Consider the following 22,505-nt stretch of genomic DNA (forward strand, 5'->3'; position numbering starts at 1 on the left):
CGTAGGAACCCGAACACACCGACATAACAACCGTTATTTCTCATGCAAGTAGATGTGCTTGACTCAGCTACAGAACCGTTTGTTTGCGTTAACGGACAGATAATGAAAGTGCCCTGGATCGTCTTTGACACGGCTAAGCACCCGATTCATTACCATTACGTTTAATTAAATGATGATTCATTACTGACAGGCGCAGATTGGCTCACGCGATGGAATAAAACCTCGAACATCCCGGCTTGTGTAGACTGATACTTGATCTGATCTGACTATTAGCTAAAGTAGCTGGAGATGCTCTCGCAATAGTGTTATTTTGGTTAGAGACTATGTTCCGGCGAATAACAGGTCTTCTCAAAGATTAATTCCTAATGAGAAATAAAATACGAAGGAATTATTTTCACGATGGATGTGCGTAAGACAAAACTGAGACATGTGTACTCTCTTTGGTGGTACATCACTAAAGAAGGCAGTACCGTGTGAAGAATTGGTTTCTGGTCATGACCCATCAGACAACCAAAGAGGACAGCACCGTGTGAAGAATTGCTTTCTGGTCATGACTATCAGACAACCAAAGAAGACAGCACCGTGTGAAGAATTGGTTTCTGGTCATGACCCATCAGACAACCAAAGAGGACAGCACCGTGTGAAGAATTGGTTTCTGGTCATGGCCCATCAGACAACCAAAGAGGACAGCACCGTGTGAAGAATTGGTTTCTGGTCATGACCCATCAGATAACCAAAGAGGACAGCACCGTGTGAAAAATTGGTTTCTGGTCATGACCCATCAGACAACCAAAGAGGACAGCACCTTGAGAAGAATTGGTTTCTGGTCATGACCCATCAGACAACCAAAGAGGACAGCACCGTGTGAAGAATTGGTTTCTGGTCATGGCCCTCAGACAACCAAAGAGGACAGCACCGTGTGAAAAATTGGTTTCTGGTCATGACCCATCAGACAACCAAAGAGGACAGCGCCGTGTGAAGAATTGGTTTCTGGTCATTCACAGCCAATCAGACAACCAAAGAGGACATCGCCGTGTGAAAACTGGTATATGTATCTGGTCACTCATAACCAAAGAGTAAGACAGGGCAGTGTAGATATGGGCTAAATGCTCAAATTATCTGGTTATCCATAATCCCTCAGGTATACACGTATGAACTGAATCCCCTTTTATAACTACGTTCTTGTTTGGATGTAAGTCTTTCATCCCACATAAACCCGGGGCTGGGGGACGGGAAGATGTGTGAGCTTCCGTGAGCGATTGTTCTAAATACTATTGTCGCGACATTATCCGGAACTGTCGATTGCCACTGGCTGAGCAGGCGGGTAAAAGTGTTGACATACACTTGGGACTGGCCTTCTATTTGATAAGCACTGTAGGCGTAACATAGTTATCCGCGTGTGGAGAAGGTTATATGAGGATTTAAAAACTGGGTGTACAATTTTAACCGTGAGGTGCAGACGAAGGGTTAAAATTTCACACCCAGTGTTTAAATCCCCCATACACCGTTCCCCCATATCCACGAACACGTGGATAACTTATAACATTCCCCATTGCGGTAATTAAATTAGATTCCTTTAAGCTTTGAAACAAAATCTAAATTTAATCTAAATTGAAATCCTGTGATTTTAAGACTATAACTGTTTCCATCACCAGCAAACTTTTTCATCCCAATTTTACACAGAACTTTTTAAAAACGTTTTTTGCAGGGAAGCGTTTTTTCAAGGTTGTGCCGAAAGTGGAGGTTGTAATTACTTAGTGTTAGCAGCAGATTTCTTTTGACGAAATGACGTATGAGTATCAGATTTCATACTTGCAGGTCACGGTGTAAGCAGTGTCTCACAGATCTCGTCAAATGATCGGAATTAATTTTGCAAAGTACGGTTTTAACATTTTCCACGCATATTTATACATTCTAGCATGTCCTGAAGTTAACCATAAACTGATTGCCATGTTCTCAAAGGGCAATTTCCGATGGAAGTTTGCAGGTTTTTGTCATTTATTCATGTGGTTTAATTTTCCAGGTTCCGAACAAAAATGCATTAAGATGGCTATCATGTTTTCTGGAAAGATTAAATGAGCAACGATCGATTAACATCCAGAAAAAGAACAATATCAAAAATGTTAACCGCCTACTTTACGGCCAAAGAGAGCAATTGCAAATGGCATTTCAAACCTAGGCAATTGTACAGAAGTGAATACGAAATATTCAAGCTGTAACCATGTAATCCTTGGCAGAGTGAGAGCGGGTGTTTCCAGATATGACATTTTACTTATGTATCCATCCACGTGTCTATTTACGTGTCCAGTAAATTCCCAACGCTTTTAACGAGTTGTCCAGTACGTGTTCAACTCTTCACAGTGTTGAAAATCACCCATGCCTTCTCATCTGCATTACCCATGTCTGTCTATTTTTTTTCATTTTCAATGTTCTCATTATCACATCGAAAACCATTCACTGGCTCGTGTTTTAAACTTGTTCCCTCCATGATATGGCTGAGAAATTGCCGATGTGGCATTAAGCCATAATCATTTATTCATTCATCCATTCATACCTCTGCTTTACAGAACCTCATCCACATTTGCCATGGACAGTAGATTATACATTTTGTACGTGCCAGGCAGGCAGCAATTCTTGCAACGATAAATTACATCTTAATATCCTCTCTCAAAGGCGAAATGTCCTAGTTTACTTTTTTTCTCTCTGACAGATCGTTTTCTGCAAACCTCTTTGGTCCGTGGTGCCAAAAAAAAAATACTTTCATTATCAGACCATTGATCGGAATGGAGCCCCAATCAACCTTGTCATGGGGGGTCTTTACCGAGATGACCATTCGTCTTCCGTAATGTTTAACAGGCCGTACTCAAAATCCAGCTGGTTTAGAAATTAAAAAAAAACATCAGGCCAATGAGTTGTACATTCTGTTAGTTCTGTTTTGAGACATCGATTTTTATTCAAAGGTTAACCCACCACGCGCAAGGGTTCAACAAGCATATCAACATGTCGTCAGTTGCTTTCATTGTAAATTACTGTCGTAAATGCCTTAACTTAATGGGTCCAGTTAGACAACACAATAATACTGTTCTATCGATAGCGGGTATTTCAAACTTATTATCGCATGATCAACACATACACGAAAACAGAATGTATTACTCTACCAAAAGCATATCCCTCTGATTCATATAGACCCCATTTAGTGGAATACAAATCCTTAGTATTGTCACCAACGCCTCTACGATCAGAGCGATGGGAGGAATCTACAAGAGCTATTCGCCCAAAGAAAAGAACACGTTTCCTGCATGAAACAAAGTACTTCTTTGGATAACCCATACCTGTATTTTGGCAATTTACGTAAATTGACACTCATTATTGTGATAACAAGCGGATGAGGGAAACGAAATTGGTCATTCAAACTGCCAGATACAGACAGACCTGTAACAAGATGGAAAAGGTCGAAATGCTTTTAAAGATCCATATTCTTATAGTGCTAGTGGATTGTCACGATTGCAAGCTTTATTACAATGGTAGTTGTTTAAAGTTTTTTACCTTAAAGCGAAGTGTACGATTCATGATGTGGATCTCTTAATTGTCAGCATTTATAGCAGTAATTTACTTTCTTGGGTTGGACAAGCTATTGTTTGGATTTTCTTGGATTTTCCAATGAGTCAAATGCATTCGTATGAGTTTCTTCTCACCATAATAATGGCTACCGTCGTATGAATAAAATATTTTTGAGTACGGCCGTCACCGGTGTGGTGGAAGGAAACAAAACAGAGCCCGTGGCGAAAACCACGACCATCTGGCAGGCCTCCCCACATTCGAGTGGAGAGGAAGCTAGCATGAAATTGGTATGAACTCACGGTGTAAGTAAGAGTGTTTAATTTGTCATCCGACTTTCAACAAGAGACGCTCGTATATAGCCACTTTCATGTCGGTGGTACGTTAAAGCGTCCAGAAAAAGGATTCGTTTTCGGCGAATTCTAACCAGCTGTCAGTTGCGAACCGTATGCAAATATACACATTAAGTAGAGATAACATTTCACATAATGTCGAATGTGCCACGCGACACATTGCTTGGTACATATACTTCCGGAGTAATATACGGTTTGGCTGTTTATTTCTGCAAGCAAACATTTGAGCTTCTTTACTAGTTTGACTTTTATTTTTATAATTTATATACTTGTAAAATTCCTCGGGATTTCCTTTAGCGTAAAAGGTGCTGTTTCACAAAGATTGCAAATATCAATTTTGCTATTAAAATCTATTACATTCCTATGTCACGCAACAATCAGACACGACTTCATTCATACACAGGGTTGAAATATACCTAGGTCAACTGACTCAGCTTGCCGTTCATTGGTCTAAATTCCTTGAAACAGCATGCAATCATTCTGGATTGTCCAGTTGCGACATTTTACGTTAAACATTACAAAGATATGTTCTTAAATTACTGCATGCTAGACACTTAGGACACCCTGACAATATCTTTGAAAAAAGCAGTTTTACCTTTGAACGTAGCGTGATGGGTCTAATCTTGACTAAGCTACTTGGCGCCTTCCATGGAAATCGATTGTTTATCATCTCTACCTATACCGATTGGACTTTGCCTCCATTTCTTGTCAACACTCCTAATTGACAGCATAATTGCTAAAAAAAATTACTGCCATTTTAATTTAGACTCGCAAAATTCCAAAGGTTAATGGCGGAAAGCCAACACTTCTCTACACCGAAAATTGCTCCCTGGGCAACATTTTATTTCTTAATTAAAGCTTGTGGCCCCTGGTCCGAGGACTGAAGAGACAATTTGAGATCATATCAGTGTCATGGTGGGTCTTTTTTTCTTTCCCGTGGGGATATAGGCGTCAAAACAGACATTCGTTATACCAGCCGTGAAATAAAATGGACTTCCGGGTAAATAATCGCAAGGCAAGTGCAAGAGTATAAAGTGTGTAGTCATATAGCTAAGTCAATATTACTAAATTTCAGTAATTGTTGACCCGTGAGGTCTAATAAATGTTGCAATTGCCATTACTGCATTCGTAATTCTAGCTTAAGTCATGGTGCTAGGGTGCGTGTAATTTATGCATTTACAGGAACAGGAAGAGTAAAGCCCTAACTGAGGTAAATTGACCAGAGGCCGTATTTTCCAGGTTACATTTGCCAGCTATCACACTGACGTCGCTGTTCTGGTTATCTCTCTATGCTGTACGTCTATTACACAGTCGTCGCAGCTCTGGTTTTACTCTCTGTGATGTACGTCTATCACACTGTCGTCCCTGCTCTGGTTTTACTCTCTATGCTATACGTCTATCACACTGTCGCCGCTGCTCTGGGTTTTACTCTTTATGCCGTACGTCTAACACACTGTCGTTGCTGCTCTGGTTTTACTCTCTATGCTGTATGTCTATCACACTGTCGACGTTGCTCTGGTTTTACTCTCTATGCTGCACGTCTGTTCTCTGATTATACTCTCCACGTACGTCTATCACACTGTCGTCGCTGCTGTGGTTGTACTCTCCATGCTGTACGTCTATTGCACTGACGTCGCTGCTCTGGTTTTACTCTCCATGTTGTACGTCTATTAAACTGTCGTCACTGCTCTGTTTATACTCTTTATGCTGTACGTCTGTCACACTGTCGTCGATGCTCTGTTTTTTCTCTCCATGCTGCACGTCTATCACACTGTCGTCGCTGTTCTGGTTTTACTCTCTATGCTGTACGTCTATCACACTGTCGTCGCTGCTCTGGTTTTACTCTTTGTGATGTACGTCTTTATTTATAAAGTACGAAACTAGGGCGGATTCAGACAGAGACCAAACGTGAACTGTTTTCATTGATGCTGGAAAGACACACGGAATGTTCTAGGCGAATGAGAGAAATCAGTATTCAAGTCGTGTACCATGCTAACATATAATTTGTCAATAATCAAAATATGTTTTCAGTTGGGCTATTATTGCTAGTGTTCACATATCCTACTGGCGATCAAATTCAACACGATGAATATACATTCTCTAGCTTCTGGTAAAGCAGAATTAAACACAGTGATGCTAGAAAGCGAGACATGTACACCCCTTCGGTATATTATTATCCATATAAGAATAATGTACAATGTCAAAATTGAGACTATCCCTGTTGTCGTAAAGTCGGCAGGGCAGGAAACCGAGCTGCCTGTGTTCAAATATACCCGCCCCAATAACACTGTTGATCGAGCGTCCGCTTCGGGGGTGGTAGATCCAGGGTCAATCCTGGGTCGAGTCACACCTAAGACCTTAAATGAGGAAGTTGTAACTTCCTCGCTTGGCGTTTAGCGTGAAGCGCATAGTGCAACAACTGGTTGACCCATATCAGTATAATGGCTCGGGCGGGGCGGCTTACTTGCCTTCGGTAAGGCGTCTCAGTGAAGCAGCACTGGATGAAAGAGCGGTGGGAATCCGTCCTCCAACAAGGAGGCGCATTACATGTACTCTAAGGATTCCTTCGTCGTCATATGACTGAAAAATTGTTAAGTACGACGTTAAATCCCAAGCACTCACTCACTCACTCCGTATACAAATAAATGTCCAAATAAGATGTACTATCTGGAGAGTTTGTGGCTTCCTTTAAATCGAGCGAAAGTGGATATATACCATATCACCATATCGTTTAGTGAATGAGAAAGATTGAGCCTGATGAAGATTTTTAATAATTTCTGCTTTAAGTCGCATTTAAACGATAACAAGTATAGGTCATCCAAAGGTCTGGGGGACACAATTTGCACCCATCGGAATATCTATATATTTTTCGGAAATGGTTTCACATGGATGTATCACATAGATGTTATTAACGAGAAACTCAAGCAACTTGATGAAAAATGAAACATCCCAAGAAAAGTAACCCTTGTATGTAATGGAACCGAAGAACGCCTTGCTACAAAACTTAAGCTTTTACACGAACATTTAGAATTAAACCCTACCTGGGGTAAATTAACAAGAGGCGATATTTCATCGGTTACGTGTGACCATTTGTGTGTCAGGTATCACGCTGTCGACGCAGCTCTGGTTTTACTCTCTATGCTGTACGTCTAGCACACTGTCGACGCAGCTCTGGTTTTACTCTCCATGCTGTTCGTCTATCACACTGTAATGGCTGCTCTGAGTTTTACTCTCTATGCTGTACGTCTATCACACTCTCGACGCAGCTCCTGGTTTTACTCTCTATGCTCTCTATAACTCTTTTATTATATTGTTGCTTTTCCCAGTCATTTCAATTAGTTAAAATTCTGCTGGGGACCATTCTCATCATAGTGGCGGGGGACCTCGTCGATGTTGTGTAACATTGCGCAGAGGGGACAATGTTCTAGGCAAACCGTTTCCAAGTTCAAACGGAGCCGGCTTTGGCTACATAGTTGAGGTGCTTACCCAATAGCTAAGTTACAAAAGACATTTGTTCCACATCGCTCTCACAATGACAATTTTCGAGGTTCCCCTGCTTCCATTGTTCTCGAAATCTCACAGACAATAAGCGGTCCGTGATGCTCTATCGTGAAGTCGTACATAAAGTTCTCGGGAGATTATTTGTCTCTCACCACAGTGGCATATGATGTACACGTGGGAAAGTCCACCAGGGATCGGTCAAAGAAATCAGATATTAAGTAACAAGTGACATTTTCCGATAGTGTAGATACTGATAATGATGAATGTTGGAATGTGTCCGAAAATTCCTTTGGCATTCATGAAAATATATATCCTTGATTCTATACCGCCCACTAAGCATTTGAATTATTTGATACGATTCTGTCAATCATTATTTAAAGGTTAGTGGCCTACAGCATAAAATATAGTTCTTTTCAATTCTATGTACAATTTTCTAAGATTATATGTGTTAAAAGCATGCCTGTGGTTTCTGAAGTTTGGCCGTATGTTTTGTTTTCTATTTTTAATGTTTTCCAGATAGTATCGAAAACAATTGCTGTCTCTTGATTAAAATATTGTCAGAATATTACGACTGAGTAAAGCTTGCACCGATCCCGAGCACCTGAGCAAAACAGCGCGAGCTTGACTTGAAGAATTGATTTTATTGATTAGTGGCATGACAGTCGCGGCGAGTAAGTGCTTTAAAGTTATCGCCTAGCGATCATGATTGGCTGATTTTTGGTCGGGCTAAAAATTCACAAATCATCGTAAAAGGATGGTAAGAGATGAATCACCATGTACAACTAGTTGTCTGAAGCCAGTGCAAGCAATAAATTCAAGAATGACATGCGTGAACGGTTAGATTACCTGACCCGTTAGAAAGATGGGTGGAAATTCGTGAAAAATGGGTGCAGTATATGGCGTTCTTATTTATAAAATAGCGGACGAAATCGAGTTGACTAGAGTGTTTATTGACTAGCCGACATTTCACATTTCTGTTTCTTCTTTTTTTTCAAATGTTTGAATGGCCTGTTGTTCAATTGTGAGTTATGGATCAGTATTAAACTGTTGTTTTGCGACTGAAAATATGGCAGAAATGATTTATATTGTGATAGCAAAGCTGTTGCAATAACTCTGTATTTAGTAACCAATTGAAATCATTGGGCGATGTTCCCTTGATCTCCTGTGCCAGCACACATAAATCCCCAGCTTGCCAACCCCACCTGTCTGCACTCTAACTAACGATTGTTAACTCACAACTTTACAGCGTTACAAACGTGGGACGAACATGACGGATATGACAAAGCAGTATTAATTTTTTTAAAAGTTATTTCTGACCGTCATTTGGTCCGCCCATTTATGTTTTTCTGGATCGTTCAGCGCGAAGAGAAATAGGCTGTTAGTGCAGATCCTTTCCCTGCTGGACTGTATTAAACACAAGGCGGACAAAATGTCAACTTTGTAAACACTTTTACCTTGCTCGCAGAGGAAAATTACAAATATAGAGTATCTGAGGAGCTTATTAGGGGTGATGAACGGCGAAGAGCGTCGGCTGTGAGGTGGATGTGGATCCGACAGGATTTATGGGCTACATGTTACTCAAGGTGTTAATAACGTCGATATCCAAGCCTGTAGTGGAAATGGAGGCGTATTCGTGCGCCCGCTCAGCGACCGCTAAGGACTAGGTTACGAGTAACCCTGACTGCTTGATCTAGATAATGATCAACATGTGCATCCTGGAATTGCCCGATGGCGCTCTGTCATGGCTGTCAGAAACCCTCGAGACAAGGCTCTTCATCACCGGGTCGATCCTCTTCCGCCCAGGGACACCAGCTAATTCACCTCCCGGACACAACTGCTATATATCTGTCCGTCGTTAGGTTACACTGTACGTTTTCCCAGGCAGGAGACTTTTACCCGAGGAATACACTCAAGCTTTGGGTTACCCATAGCAAAGCGCCCTGAGCTCAAGGTTTCCGTTACCTGTCCATCAGAAGGGATTGGTTTAAAGCAGTACATAGTCTAGGCTTGTACCATGTTCCCATACTCTCGTGATTGTTCTTGGATTTATAGCACAAGTGATCTTGACCTCAAAGTGTAATTGCCACGTGCTTACGGGCGGCGCGGGGGTCAGGAAATTGTGTTAAGCTTGGTCTGGGCTTAGCCTTAATCTCAGATCAAATTCCTGAGCTAAGATGAAACTTTGACGACAACTTTGCTGGTTCATTAATGTGGACTGCCATCAGTGCCCATTGTAAGAGATTTTATCACGTGGTATTCGCGACTGATGTGGTCGTTGCCCTTTACCCACTGTTGTGATTTTTTTGATTCATTGATGTTCAAGAAGTTTACACTTATAGTTCTTTTAATTATTTATTTATTGATTTGATTGGTGTTTTACGCCGTACTCAAGAATATTTCACTTATGCGTCGGCGGCCAGCATTATGGTGAGAGGAAACAGGGCAGAGCCCAGGGGAAACCCACGACCATCCACAGGTTGCTCGCAGGCCTTTTCACGTACGGCCGAGGAGGAAGCCAGCATGAACTGGACGAACTCACAGCGATCGCATTGGTGAGACGCTCCTGGGTCATTACGCTGCGCTAGCGAGCTAACCAACTGAGCCACGGAGGCCCCTCATTTATATGACGGCGGTTCAGGTTTATGGGCGGAGGGAACAGAAGTGTCCGGAGGAAACCAGCGACCTTCGTCAGATACCTGGCCAAACCACCGACCTTAGTCAGATACCTGGTCAAATCACCAACCCGCGTCAAATAGCTGGCCAACCCACCGACCTTCGTCAGATACCTGGCCATACCACCGACCTACGTCAGATACCTGGTCAAACCTCCGACCTGCGTCAGATACCTGGCCAAACCTCCTGTCTTGAAGTTCTAGCCAAAAAAGGAAGAGATGAATTCGAACACGCGACTGACGGAAGCTTTTAAAAGACTCTCTGCAAGGTGGACAGAAATGTGGCCGGAAATCGCAGTTGTTGAAAGGTCAACAGGTAGTCTACGGTACCTGGTCTGTCAGGAATTGGGAAGAAATTACAGTTGCTGAAACCCGCACAGCAAATTTAAATCAAAAAAGAAAGAGAAAAAAGGGCAGACAAACAAAATCGATACAGAGTGGTCGGCATAAGGCGTTCACGAACATGACAGACTCAGATAATCCAATACGACTGCTCCACGGATTTTGTTTCTTTGCCTCTACCAAAACTTCCCAGACGTGATCAACTAGTGATGTGTCTTTTAAAGAGAACTAACATTTCACAATGCCAAGCGTACAGCGTTCTGAGTTTTGGCATTTTGGCACCTGTTGATTTTAGGCCGTTAGTAAAAGGGAAGTTGTGATGCTAACCTTTAATAGGGGAACTGTAATCTCACATTGAAAAACGAAAATATCTTTTAGTTCCTGAGTGAATGACCACACATTCATCACTCGTTATGACTTGATCCTGGGCTAGGGGATTTATAAACATAGTTTTAATCTCACCTCTATGTTCACATGGCTAAGTACAACGAAAGAGTAATTCGGGTACCCTTGTACTTTTTCTTTGCTTCATAGTATGGTAATTTGTATTCGACAATTTTTCAATACATTTTCAACATAAAGTGTTGTGGACTACATTTAAAGTACTAGATTTGACGCATCGGTTATTGCTTATGTCTTTTCAACATCGTTTTATATTGCTGATTATTTCTACTTCTGTTACAATTACATATATATATAATTTGAAGAGATTGTGATGGTCATTTTATTTAATGAAACTGGTCTGTGGAAATTTGACTGTGAATTGTCTTTCACCGGTTGACGGTCGTAAGTGTGATTTGTATGCTTCACTTATTACGTAGCTTTTCATAGAATTCCTTCCACATAAGGTTCCAGGATCACCTTATCCTTTAACAGTGTCTTCGTATGTTATTGCTAAGGGGCGCGTAAGTTGCTACTTATTAAGTTAATAAATTACAATTAACATCACTGTATATTTTTGTACCTAATTCTGCTTTAAAAGGCCATAGTGCGGGGGGGGGAGTGGGGGGGGGGCTTGTAATTTGCTGCTGTTTAAGCAGTTATCACAATTATCACACTGTCGTCCTGCTCTGGTTTTACCCCTTAAGCCCATTATTATTCCGTATACAGCTAATCTGCATATTTGAACATAAATACATGTAGAAGCAAAAGACTGTAGCATCATTTTACCGCATAAGGGTCTAATGTGTTGTCAACAGAAAACAGTCTAGGCCCAGTTCTTACGTTTCATAAGTTATACAAGCCTAATCTCAAAACATTCAACTTGATGCAATTGCAATTCCTAAATCTGGAGATATTTAAGTTGTAACTGTTCGACTTTGTGGCGAGGCGCTGCCGCTTTATAACAGTAGAATTTTGTTTCTTCGTAGCGTGAAGTCGTCCAACAATAGAGTAACGTTCTCTTGCGAAGTAACGTTGCGACTTTACGACATTTGAGTGATGTCACTTTTTGCAGAGTGACCTTGCCACTTTACGACATTAGAGTGATGTTTCTTTACAGAGTAACGTTGCTGCTTCACGACATTAGAGTCATGTCCCTTTGCTATGTGACGCTGCCGCTTTACGACATCAAAGTGATGTTCCTTTGTGGTGTGACGTAAGGGCTTTACGACATTAGAGTGAGTGCAGTGCTGTCACGGCTTTGCGGCACGACCGTTCCTATATCCTACATTGCAAATGTCTGCTCTGGTTTTACTCTCTATGCTTTTATTTCTTATTTTGCATGATTTCTTTATGAATTTTGACATGAAGTTTTTAGGACTAAAATTACTGTCACTGAGTGAATCCTCGTGTGTAAAGGAGTAACCTGTAACCACTTCCAGACTGTGACGATAGAGACAAAAAACTGGACAGCGCTGTACGGAAGCTGCTTGATACTGTGTGGCGATTTCACGACGCTGTCGATAACAGCACGGTGCAATGCGGTATTCAACATTCATTCAAGCTTCTTCACTGCAGGTGAATAGTACTTTGTGGCGGCTGTACCATACCAAAATGATAAAAAAAGAAAAGACAACGCTAAACCAAATGCATATATGCACCGATAAAGAATACTTGTATGCCACATAAAGATTACAAAACTCTTAGTTAGCACAAGTAATTTTAATCAGTAAGGTGCTGGATATTTCTACGTCTCGAGAACACGGCTGTTTCCGGAGCCGTCACCCGAACACTATTTTGCGTTTTACCGTACATTTCCCGTTTCTCTAACATGGAGCATCTCATGGCTACCTAGGAACCCCGGATTAAAAGTTTCTTTATTGAGATACAAACCATATCAGAGCAAAATACCTCATGCCATTTTCATCCCTCGTCCGAAACAGCTAAGGTTAAATTAGTTGTTGTCTTCTCCTTTAAAGCCATCTTTGCGGTATAACAGTGCACAGAGGCGTACGTTGAAAGTTTCACGGTGTATAAGCCACACAGTGGCAATCATCCCACGGGCTATGCAAAAACAAACTGGAAGCATCACAGTGAATGTTACCGGTAGAGACAATGTAGACCTTGGGTCTATGTAAGTCCGCCAAAGTCCCTCAATTCATCATCGGATATCGCTGTAGTCAGTTATTACCTAATTCGATATCTGTCAAGCGCCAACCTGCGCGAATAGAGATACAAAGGACCACTTTACTTGGGATCGTCCGGAGCAGGAATAACTACATCGCTGTGCGGCTCGGAAGGGCTTATGAATTATGTATGAGGCTTTGACGCCACTTTAGGAGCATCAATTTCGATTTATCATGAAAGTCATCTGAGGGATGGCGCTTTTGCTGACCGAACAAAGCCATCTAGCATTCAGACCGTAGCGTTTACACAGATAACTCTCATATAATATACTGTTTTGGTTAAATATTGTAATAAAGGATAATAAGCTAGAATCGGGCAAGAGTTCGAATACAAATTTTGCCGGTTTTGTTTTGTTCAAATTTTTACAGAACTACGGCACTTGTACATGTATATATTCTTACCTGTATATCTCTCAATACCGAGACCCCATTTGAGATTAGAATCCATATTTGAAAATGACATATTACACAGCATAATACAGGGCCATATTTTTTAGTATTCTTACTTTTTATAGTTGGTATAAGATTTACCAACATGAATGAACAAATTGAGGATTTAAAGCAGCTTGTACCATCAACTGCATGTGCAACTGGGCGATCATTACACGCAACTTGAAGGCTCTTTTTTGAGTTATAGTACAACTCTGCTTCCCTCGCCTTACGTTGTAGGTCTACCAGCAGTGAGCGGATCGTCGTGAGTTCCCCCTGCCATAATGCTGGCCACCGTCGTATAAATGAAACATTCTTGGGTACGGGGTAAAACAACAATCAGATAAATAAAAAAGTACAACTCTGCGTTCGTTTTTCATGATGGGTTCTGCAACAATGTCTAAGTCTGTTCTCCTTTATCATAATTAAAAAAAACAAGAGGAATTCGTCTCTGTTAGAAACCACATAATCTTGTTAAATTTTTCACTCAGTCTGATGTCGATATATTGTCACGTTTGATTTATTTATTCATTTATTTTATTTGGGGTTTTTTTTGCCGTACTCAGGAATATTTCACTTATACAAAGGCTGTCAGCATTATGGTGGGTGGAAACCGGACAAACAGGGAAATCCACTATCATCCGCAGGTTGTCGTTGACAGACCTTCCCACGTACGGCTGGAGAGGAAGCCATCGTGAGCTGGACTTGAACTCACAGCGACCGTGTCACGTTTGACAGTTATTACATATTCAGTCATATTTATAAGGTCCCTTAATTTTTACGTTATTTTGAGAAATAAACTTCATCCCAATACAGAATGTCAGTGTTAATGAAATGGAACCTTGCTCTTCCCTATTACATGACCTAGTCTATAGAAATCTTTGTCTAAAAAATACAAATACAAACAAAACAAATTTATTTATTTTATATATTGGATTGGTGTTTTACGCCGTACACAAGAATATTTTACTTACACAGCGGAGGCCAACATTATAGTGGGTGGAAACTGGGCAAAGCCCGGGGGAAACCCTGCTGAAAGACCTTCTGACTTACGGCCTGACCAAAAAAAAACGTAATTTATGTTACTTTATGAATGAATGATGTACCACTCTCATTTCTTTTCCATCTCCTCGCAGAGAAAGCTCATTTGTATCTGTCCAGTTACGCATAGCGAAACCCCCAATAACGTGTGAATTCACGACATTCTTGCGAGATTATTGTTTCGCCTAACTCATTATATGCAAACAAAAACCTCTAATGAGGAGTTTGTATCAGTTTGGAGCAATTGAAATGCAGAATATGCGTCATGGCCTGTTATTGGAAACCACCTATAAATCCTCACTGTCACAACCGTTGCGAGAACTGAATCACACTTATATATATAACCAGAAGGCCTGATAACGATTGGTACACCGACGTCGGAACGTTACACAGTGTCTTAAAGAGTTATCGTTCCTGCTTTCCAATTACACAATCTCTGTCAGCAAGCTAACTCCCGAAAGTGTCAGCATCCGTTATTTTTTCCTTTTATGAATAGAGATTTTCACATGAGATAGTTGCAGCATAAACTGTTAGCAATACAGAATATTTCGCAAAAACCGATGTTAATGCCGCGATGTTAATGTCTAGCCTTTTTCTAAACCTGTCCAGGTAACAGCAGTAAGCTGGTAATATTAACATATTCCCGTAGTCTGAATACGTGTGTGATACTACTGCATTAACACGAGTTTTAATTTATTTATTTATTTATCGGTTTGTTGTTTAACGACACACTCAAGAATTGTTATAGTGGTCAGAATCATTGGTGGAAGAAACCGGAGAATCCAAAGTAAACCATGGACCTCGGGCAAGCTACTGACGAACGTTTCAAGTGTGTCGTGTTGGTAGAAGACAGATGGTAGGGCCTACTCAACAAACGTTAGACTGCACAACCGTCGTCGACAGCTTATTGTCACCAATATACAAACTCCTTATCAGAGGCTGGAATTGAACTCGTACTTCATGAGTCAATGAGATTGAAAGGCAGGCGCCATTAACAACTCGGCCACGACTCGCTGTCTCTTTGAGTCTTTGGGAGAGATGCGTGAAGGGCCGTCTAAGATTGGGTGGATAAGATGATTGTGTATGCAATAAGCAGAAGACCCATCTAAGTGTAGTGCTTCATGATGTAAAGACGACTGGCGTGTCTTGAAATATCGCTGATTTTCAACCCCCAATTCTAAGTCTGACGAAATCACATATAAAATCTGCTGGAAGCAAAGAAGCCTCGCGTGCTTTGAAACATCGCTGATTTAGCTCTAACAACCGCGCTTTTAAAGTGCTATACAATTGACTTATGTCTCTGGGAAAATAATGGCAGCTATCGTGGAAAGTATGATTATGTGTTGAGATTCCAAGGAAAGCTTGTGTGTTATGACACAGAAACGTGTCAGGAAGCCTGTGTTAGCCGCAGTAGCAAATACTGCGAGTTGCCTCACTAATTGTGTTACATAGCAATGGGGAACCTTTCCGACCACCAATTGTGTTACATAGCAATAGGGAACGTTTCCTACCGCTAACTGTGTTACATAGCAATGGGGAACATTTCCCGTTGCTAATTGTGTTATATAGCAATATGGAAGCCTTTCCCACCGCTAATTGTCTTACATACCAGTTGGGAACATTTCCCGTCGCTAATTGTGTTACACAGCAATAGGGAACCTTTCCCACGACCAGTTGTGTTACACAGCAATGGGGAAACTTTGAACCAAGGCTGTGCATATTGTATTGTTTATTGCTCATCTTTCATAGTACTTTCTTGACAGATAGTTTGAAACAGTCTGTAGTGGTGAAGTATCCTATGAGCTGTCGATATCAGTGAGTTGATTAAGCAGGTCCTGATTTCTGAGGAAAAAGATTTAGATTTAATTTATTTAATTTATTTGATTGGTGTTTTACGCCGTACTCAAGAATATTTTACTTATACCAAGGCGGCCAGCATTATGGTGGGAGGAAACCGGGCAGAGCCAGGGGGAAACCCACGACCATCCGCAGACCTTCCCACGTACGGCCGATTTAGATTTAAGCCACATCGTGGAATATTGAAAAAATCGTACGGCTTACGGATGGCATAACCCTTCGACCATCCCGGACTTCCATTTTTCTTTTGTCCAACTGTTTTATGCAGTGATTTTTTCTCTGTTCACAGCTTCGGGGTTGAACTGTTACCAATGCAATGGGTTTATGACCAACGAGGAATGCAACAAACCTGAAAACCTGAAACCCTGCAAAGATGAAGATGCCCTTGTTTACGACGTGTGCGAAAGTCTTGTGAAAATCGTTGGTGAGTTAATGTTTGTATGGGCATTTGGACGCTTCATTAATCTTTTAAGTCAAAGAATCTATCGCATATGTACTAGTAAGAACATTCTCTTCAAGAGCTTCTTGCACCAAGTTGTTAAAATGTTTTAATATTATTGTCTACCATGTAAAACCCAGCCATGCAAAGCTAAATTTTCAAAACTGCGTGGAGCATTTTCAATGGCGGTGGTGGTGGTTTGTTTAATGGCGTTTCCATTCTAATGAATGATGTACGCCAATGTGTGGACATAAGGGGACACTCAGAAATGAGGGAAGATAGACTCATAAACTTTATCCAATCAAAAATCGTCTAAAGATGGCCTTGGCATTTCCTTATTGGCTGTAAACTCTTGGTGGTGGTGGTAGTTTGTTTAATGGCGTTTCCATTCTAATGAATGACGTACGCCACGATCAGTGCTGAAACCAAGTAGTGTTCACATTGATGCATTATAATATAGAGATGAGAATGAACTATACTCTAAATGTTCTCCTAGCACATGGAAGCAGGAACCTTACTGTAGCTTCGAAGACTCTACCAGACTTCTTGCCAAGCCTTAAAACATTCATTTCCTACGGGAATTTTATTCGTGTTGACATTTTTATGCACAAATCAGAAGGGAGGGTTCTTTTTAAGTAAAACGAGGTTTTATTTTTTCAAAAAAAGCACATTGCATGCTGTTTGATGGACGAATAAACCCGGTTTTAAAATATCATGGAACAAAACACCGATACGTAAAGAACTTTTGTCGTACTCCCTTGTGGCAGACTTCGGCACCTTTTGCGTTTAGAATGTATTGCAAAACTAGCAATGCGTGATAAGTACAGTTAAGAAAGCGTTAACTTCAAACCGTAACATCTGTAATGGAAATATTTGATTTTCCCTTTGGGTTTCTCGTGACAAAATGGTGTTCTATTATTTTGACGTCATTACGTGTGAAAAATCAGTTATTTCCCACAAATTGGTTTTAGATGGAATGCCCATTAGTATTAGCTTGAGCTTTTGAGACAGCTTAGCCTAGGTACTGGGCTGAAGACATATTTTAGCTCAGAGCACAGCTGGTAATTATGAAATAGTATTAAAATGTATTTATCTTCTGGGATTTGTGTGAACGAAGGTTTGAATATTGTTGAAGACCGAACTGATGAAACTAGACATGTGCTTTGAATTGGATCTGTTGATTAATCTACTTAATGTTAAACGAAAGGGTAGCTACATCCGTGCCGAGCACAACTGTATAATTATCGCTATTTGTAAGATTCTGTGATCTGCTCGATGATTTTAATCAACGTCAAGCAAAAAGTTATTACTACAAGAAAGTGTGTGTGATGGAAATATTCCATCAAACACACACCACTCTAAATTTCTTAAATTGTACAATGGATATTATTCTTTTGTGAATATGTATGATGTGTATCACAGAGTGTGGTGTGGGGATGCATGCGCTAAGTGTGGTGTGGGGATGTATGTGCTGAGTGTGGTGTGGGGATGTATGTGCTGAGTGTAGTGTGGGGATGCATGCGCTAAGTGTGGTGTGGGGATGTATGTGCTGGGTGTGGTGTGGGGATGCATGCGCTAAGTGTGGTGTGGGGATGCATGCGCTAAGTGTGGTGTGGGGATGTATGTGCTGGGTGTGGTGTGGGGATGCATGCGCTAAGTGTGGTGTGGGGATGCATGCGCTAAGTGTGGTGTGGGGATGTATGTGCTGAGTGTGGTGTGGGGATGCATGCGCTAAGTGTGGTGTGGGGATGTATGTGCTGGGTGTGGTGTGGGGATGCATGCACTAAGTGTGGTGTGGGGATGCATGCGCTAAGTGTGGTGTGGGGATGTATGTGCTGGGTGTGGTGTGGGGATGCATGCGCTAAGTGTGGTGTGGGGATGCATGCGCTAAGTGTGGTGTGGGGATGTATGTGCTGAGTGTGGTGTGGGGATGCATGCGCTAAGTGTGGTGTGGGGATGTATGTGCTGAGTGTGGTGTGGGGATGTATGTGCTGAGTGTAGTGTGGGGATGCATGCGCTAAGTGTGGTGTGGGGATGTATGTGCTGGGTGTGGTGTGGTGATGTATGTGCTGAGTGTGGTGTGGGGATGCATGCGCTAAGTGTGGTGTGGGGATGTATGTGCTGGGTGTGGTGTGGGGATGTATGTGCTGAGTGTAGTGTGGGGATGTATGTGCTGAGTGTAGTGTGGGGATGCATGCGCTAAGTGTGGTGTGGGGATGTATGTGCTGGGTGTGGTGTGGGGATGTATGTGCTGGGTGTGGTGCGGGGATGTATGCGCTAAGTGTGGTGTGGGGATGTATGTGCTGAGTGTGGTGTGGGGATGCATGCACTAAGTGTGGTGTGGGGATGTATGTGCTGGGTGTGGTGTGGGGATGCATGCACTAAGTGTGGTGTGGGGATGTATGTGCTGGGTGTGGTGTGGGGATGTATGTGCTGAGTGTAGTGTGGGGATGTATGTGCTGGGTGTGGTGTGGGGATGTATGCGCTAAGTGTGGTGTGGGGATGTATGTGCTGGGTCTGGTGTGGGGATGTATGTGCTGAGTGTAGTGTGGGGATGTATGTGCTGAGTGTGGTGTGGGGATGCATGCGCTAAGTGTGGTGTGGGGATGTATGTGCTGGGTGTGGTGTGGGGATGTATGTGCTGAGTGTAGTGTGGGGATGTATGTGCTGAGTGTGGTGTGGGGATGCATGCGCTAAGTGTGGTGTGGGGATGTATGTGCTGAGTGTGGTGTGGGGATGTATGTGCTGAGTGTGGTGTGGGGATGTATGTGCTGAGTGTGGGTTGGGAATGTATGTGCTGAGTGTAGTGTGGGGATGTATGTGCTGAGTGTGGGTTGGGGATGTATGTGCTGAGTGTTGTGTGGGGATGTATGTGCTAAGTGTGGTGTGGGGATGTATGTGCTGAGTGTGGTGTGGGGATGTATGTGCTGAGTGTGGTGTGGGGATTTATGTGCTGAGTGTGGTGTGGGGATGTATGTGCTGAGCGTAGTGTGGGGATGTATGTGCTGAGTGTGGTGTGGAGATGTATGTGCTGAGTGTGGTGTGGGGATGTATGTGCTAAGTGTGGTGTGGGGATGTATGTGCTGGGTGTGGTGTGGGGATGTATGTGCTGAGCGTGGTGTGGGGATGTATGTGCTGAGTGTGGTGTGGGGATGTATGTGCTGAGCGTAGTGTGGGGATGTATGTGCTGAGTGTGGTGTGGGGATGTATGTGCTAAGTGTGGTGTGTGGATGTATGTGTTGAGTGTTGCGTAAAATTGCCAAATTTGATATATAATCCGTTAAAATCAAAGCGCAACTGATATAAATACCGGTAACCTGTATGTATGTATGTATGTATAAATATATGTATGTATATGTGTATACCTAGGTTTTACGTGGAACTTCAGTCCAATGACTGTGTATCTACTGTTTTGAAAATTGGCCTTGCAATTGCTGTTCACGATTAGTGTACCAATGTCTGTTACGACACTTTTATTTAGAGGCAAAGAAAACATTATCATGAAGTAGCACATGGAAGACCATTAAAAACTGTGACGGCAAATAGTTGGAGTTACTTTGTTTTTTTTTACAATTTGTTTAAGGTAGTAATACGCATTGGAATATTGTATTCTATAGTAGCCTTTGCTGATCACAGTGGGGACCACTGACGTCACATAAGGTTTTTGCGAATGAACACACATTAGACTGCTACATTTCATCCTTCAAAATACATACACATATGGATCTATGAATGCATTCGCTGATTTGACCTTGAAATGAATTATTTCAGACAAACTGATACATTGTGTGTAACAACAGGTCACCATAGAATTTGATCTTTAAACACAATTTTACTCGGTTACAAAAATTCTAAAAGAAAAATAATGAATCCGTCTACATGTATTTTCCTGGACAGTTTTTAATGGTCTTTTATCTGATATGTACATCATTTTAGAGTGATTCATGCCTTTAATGTAACGGCAATGCTGACAATTTGAAAGTAATAGGCCATCCCTTAATGCTGTGATTGATCATAGCTTTGTGGTACATACTGCCAATGCAAACAACAGGTGATTCATCCTGTCACTTATTTATTTATTTATTTATTTATTTATTTATTTATTTATTTATTTGATTGGTGTTGTACGCCGTTCTCATCAATGTTTCACTTATACGACGGGGGCCAGGGTTGTGGTGGGAGGGAATCGGGCAGAGCTTGAGGACACCCACGATCATTCGCAGGTTGCTGACAGACCATCCCGAGTACTAGTTAACTACAAATTCGTTCAGCGTGAAAAGAATTAAAGGTAACAGTAGTTAACCTGGACAATCTAGAAAAACTAAACTAAACTCTGGATGGTATTCGATATTATTGTTTTGTGCTGTTAATGTTTTTATTTAATATTTACATGTTATTGTTTACTAATGTGTACTTTATTTTAATTAACATCACTGCATTTTTTTGGCCTAATTCTGTTTAAGACAGGTGCTTGAGATTTGGCGTGAAATTTGCTCCTATTAGGGATACAAGAACAGCTAACATCAACTGAGTGACTATTTGCATACTATCACACTGTCTTCGAAGCGCTGGTTTTATTCTCTCAGCTGTAGTATTTGATATTTTAATTTTTCATAAAATGGTAAATGTTAGAACTGAGAAAAGTCTTCTTCACAAGAACACAATAACTGTTTCTGACATTTTCTAATATTAAAGCAAAAAAATAATGTAAAGCAAAGAAGATATCCTCTGAAAGTTGGCAAATACCCCTTCCCAAATGATCTCGTTTAAGGCTGATGTTTCGCGCATTTTTTTTCTATCTTTTCGTTAAACGGACTTCTGCAACGTTTGGAATAGTCCAGTTGTGTTGCGCAGTTTAAATATCATATTCTGTTCTTCTTATATTTTTTACAGGAAACCAAAAACAAATAACTAAAGTGTGCGCCAAAGGTCCTTGCGTTTTGGAGACGAAAAATCAGAACTCTGCCCTGAACACGGCAGAAGAGTGTGTTGGGGACGAATGTCGGTTCTGCTGCTCTGAGGATGGCTGCAACACGTCATCCGCCACACCCATCAAGCGCACGGTCATGCCCACTGCGATCGTTGCAGTTCTTGCGCTGTGTCTCCGGCTGTTGTTATAGAGTATGACGTCATGGCTTGCGACTCCGGAGGCGAGAGGACACGGTGTTCTGTTAGGGATTCCTGGAGTACGACATCCAGTAAAACCACTGCGCATGACCGGCAGGCTGCATCGAGGACAACTCGGAAGTGAAGGATCGTATATGTGTCATTTGGACATGCGCGGAAAAACACCCAGCGTGTTTGCTCAAAAAAGAATCTGATGAAATAAATCCATGACAAACAGATATTACATATATATATATATATATATATATATATATATATATATATATATATATATATATATATATATATATATATATATATATATATATATATATATATATATATATTATGCATATATATGTATATATTTAAAGTGTTTTATACTTTTGTGAATTCAAATGTCAATATGAAGTTTAACATAGTGTCGACGACCAATGAATGCTAGTAGCGTCACCTCTGTAAATCACCGTTACATCTGTGTACATCCACATTCGCACGTGCTTTTCACGTCATTGATGTTTTATAGAGATTGCTGTGCCACGTGACCATTGCCATCACATGTGGTCCTTCGTTTACTGGCGAAATTATAACCTCCATGATAGTGTTTGTATGTTGCCATGTCCATGGTTTACTTTTGTTC

General features: G+C 41.4%; 1 protein-coding gene across 1 annotated transcript in view; it reads left to right on the forward strand.

Annotated features, from left to right (window-relative positions):
• Positions 1-21,883, forward strand: part of LOC135464551 (ly6/PLAUR domain-containing protein 1-like) — a 65,936-nt gene extending 44,053 nt beyond the window's left edge. The window contains exons 2-3 of the mRNA XM_064741976.1: positions 16,610-16,744; positions 21,653-21,883. Coding sequence (XP_064598046.1) covers positions 16,610-16,744; positions 21,653-21,879 — 362 coding nt within the window. The 3' untranslated portion in view covers positions 21,880-21,883. The remainder of the gene's footprint in view (positions 1-16,609; positions 16,745-21,652) is intronic.
• Positions 21,884-22,505: the final 622 nt, after the last annotated feature.

This window comes from Liolophura sinensis, chromosome 4 (assembly GCF_032854445.1).
Source record: "Liolophura sinensis isolate JHLJ2023 chromosome 4, CUHK_Ljap_v2, whole genome shotgun sequence".
Taxonomy (NCBI): Eukaryota; Metazoa; Mollusca; class Polyplacophora; order Chitonida; family Chitonidae; genus Liolophura; species Liolophura sinensis.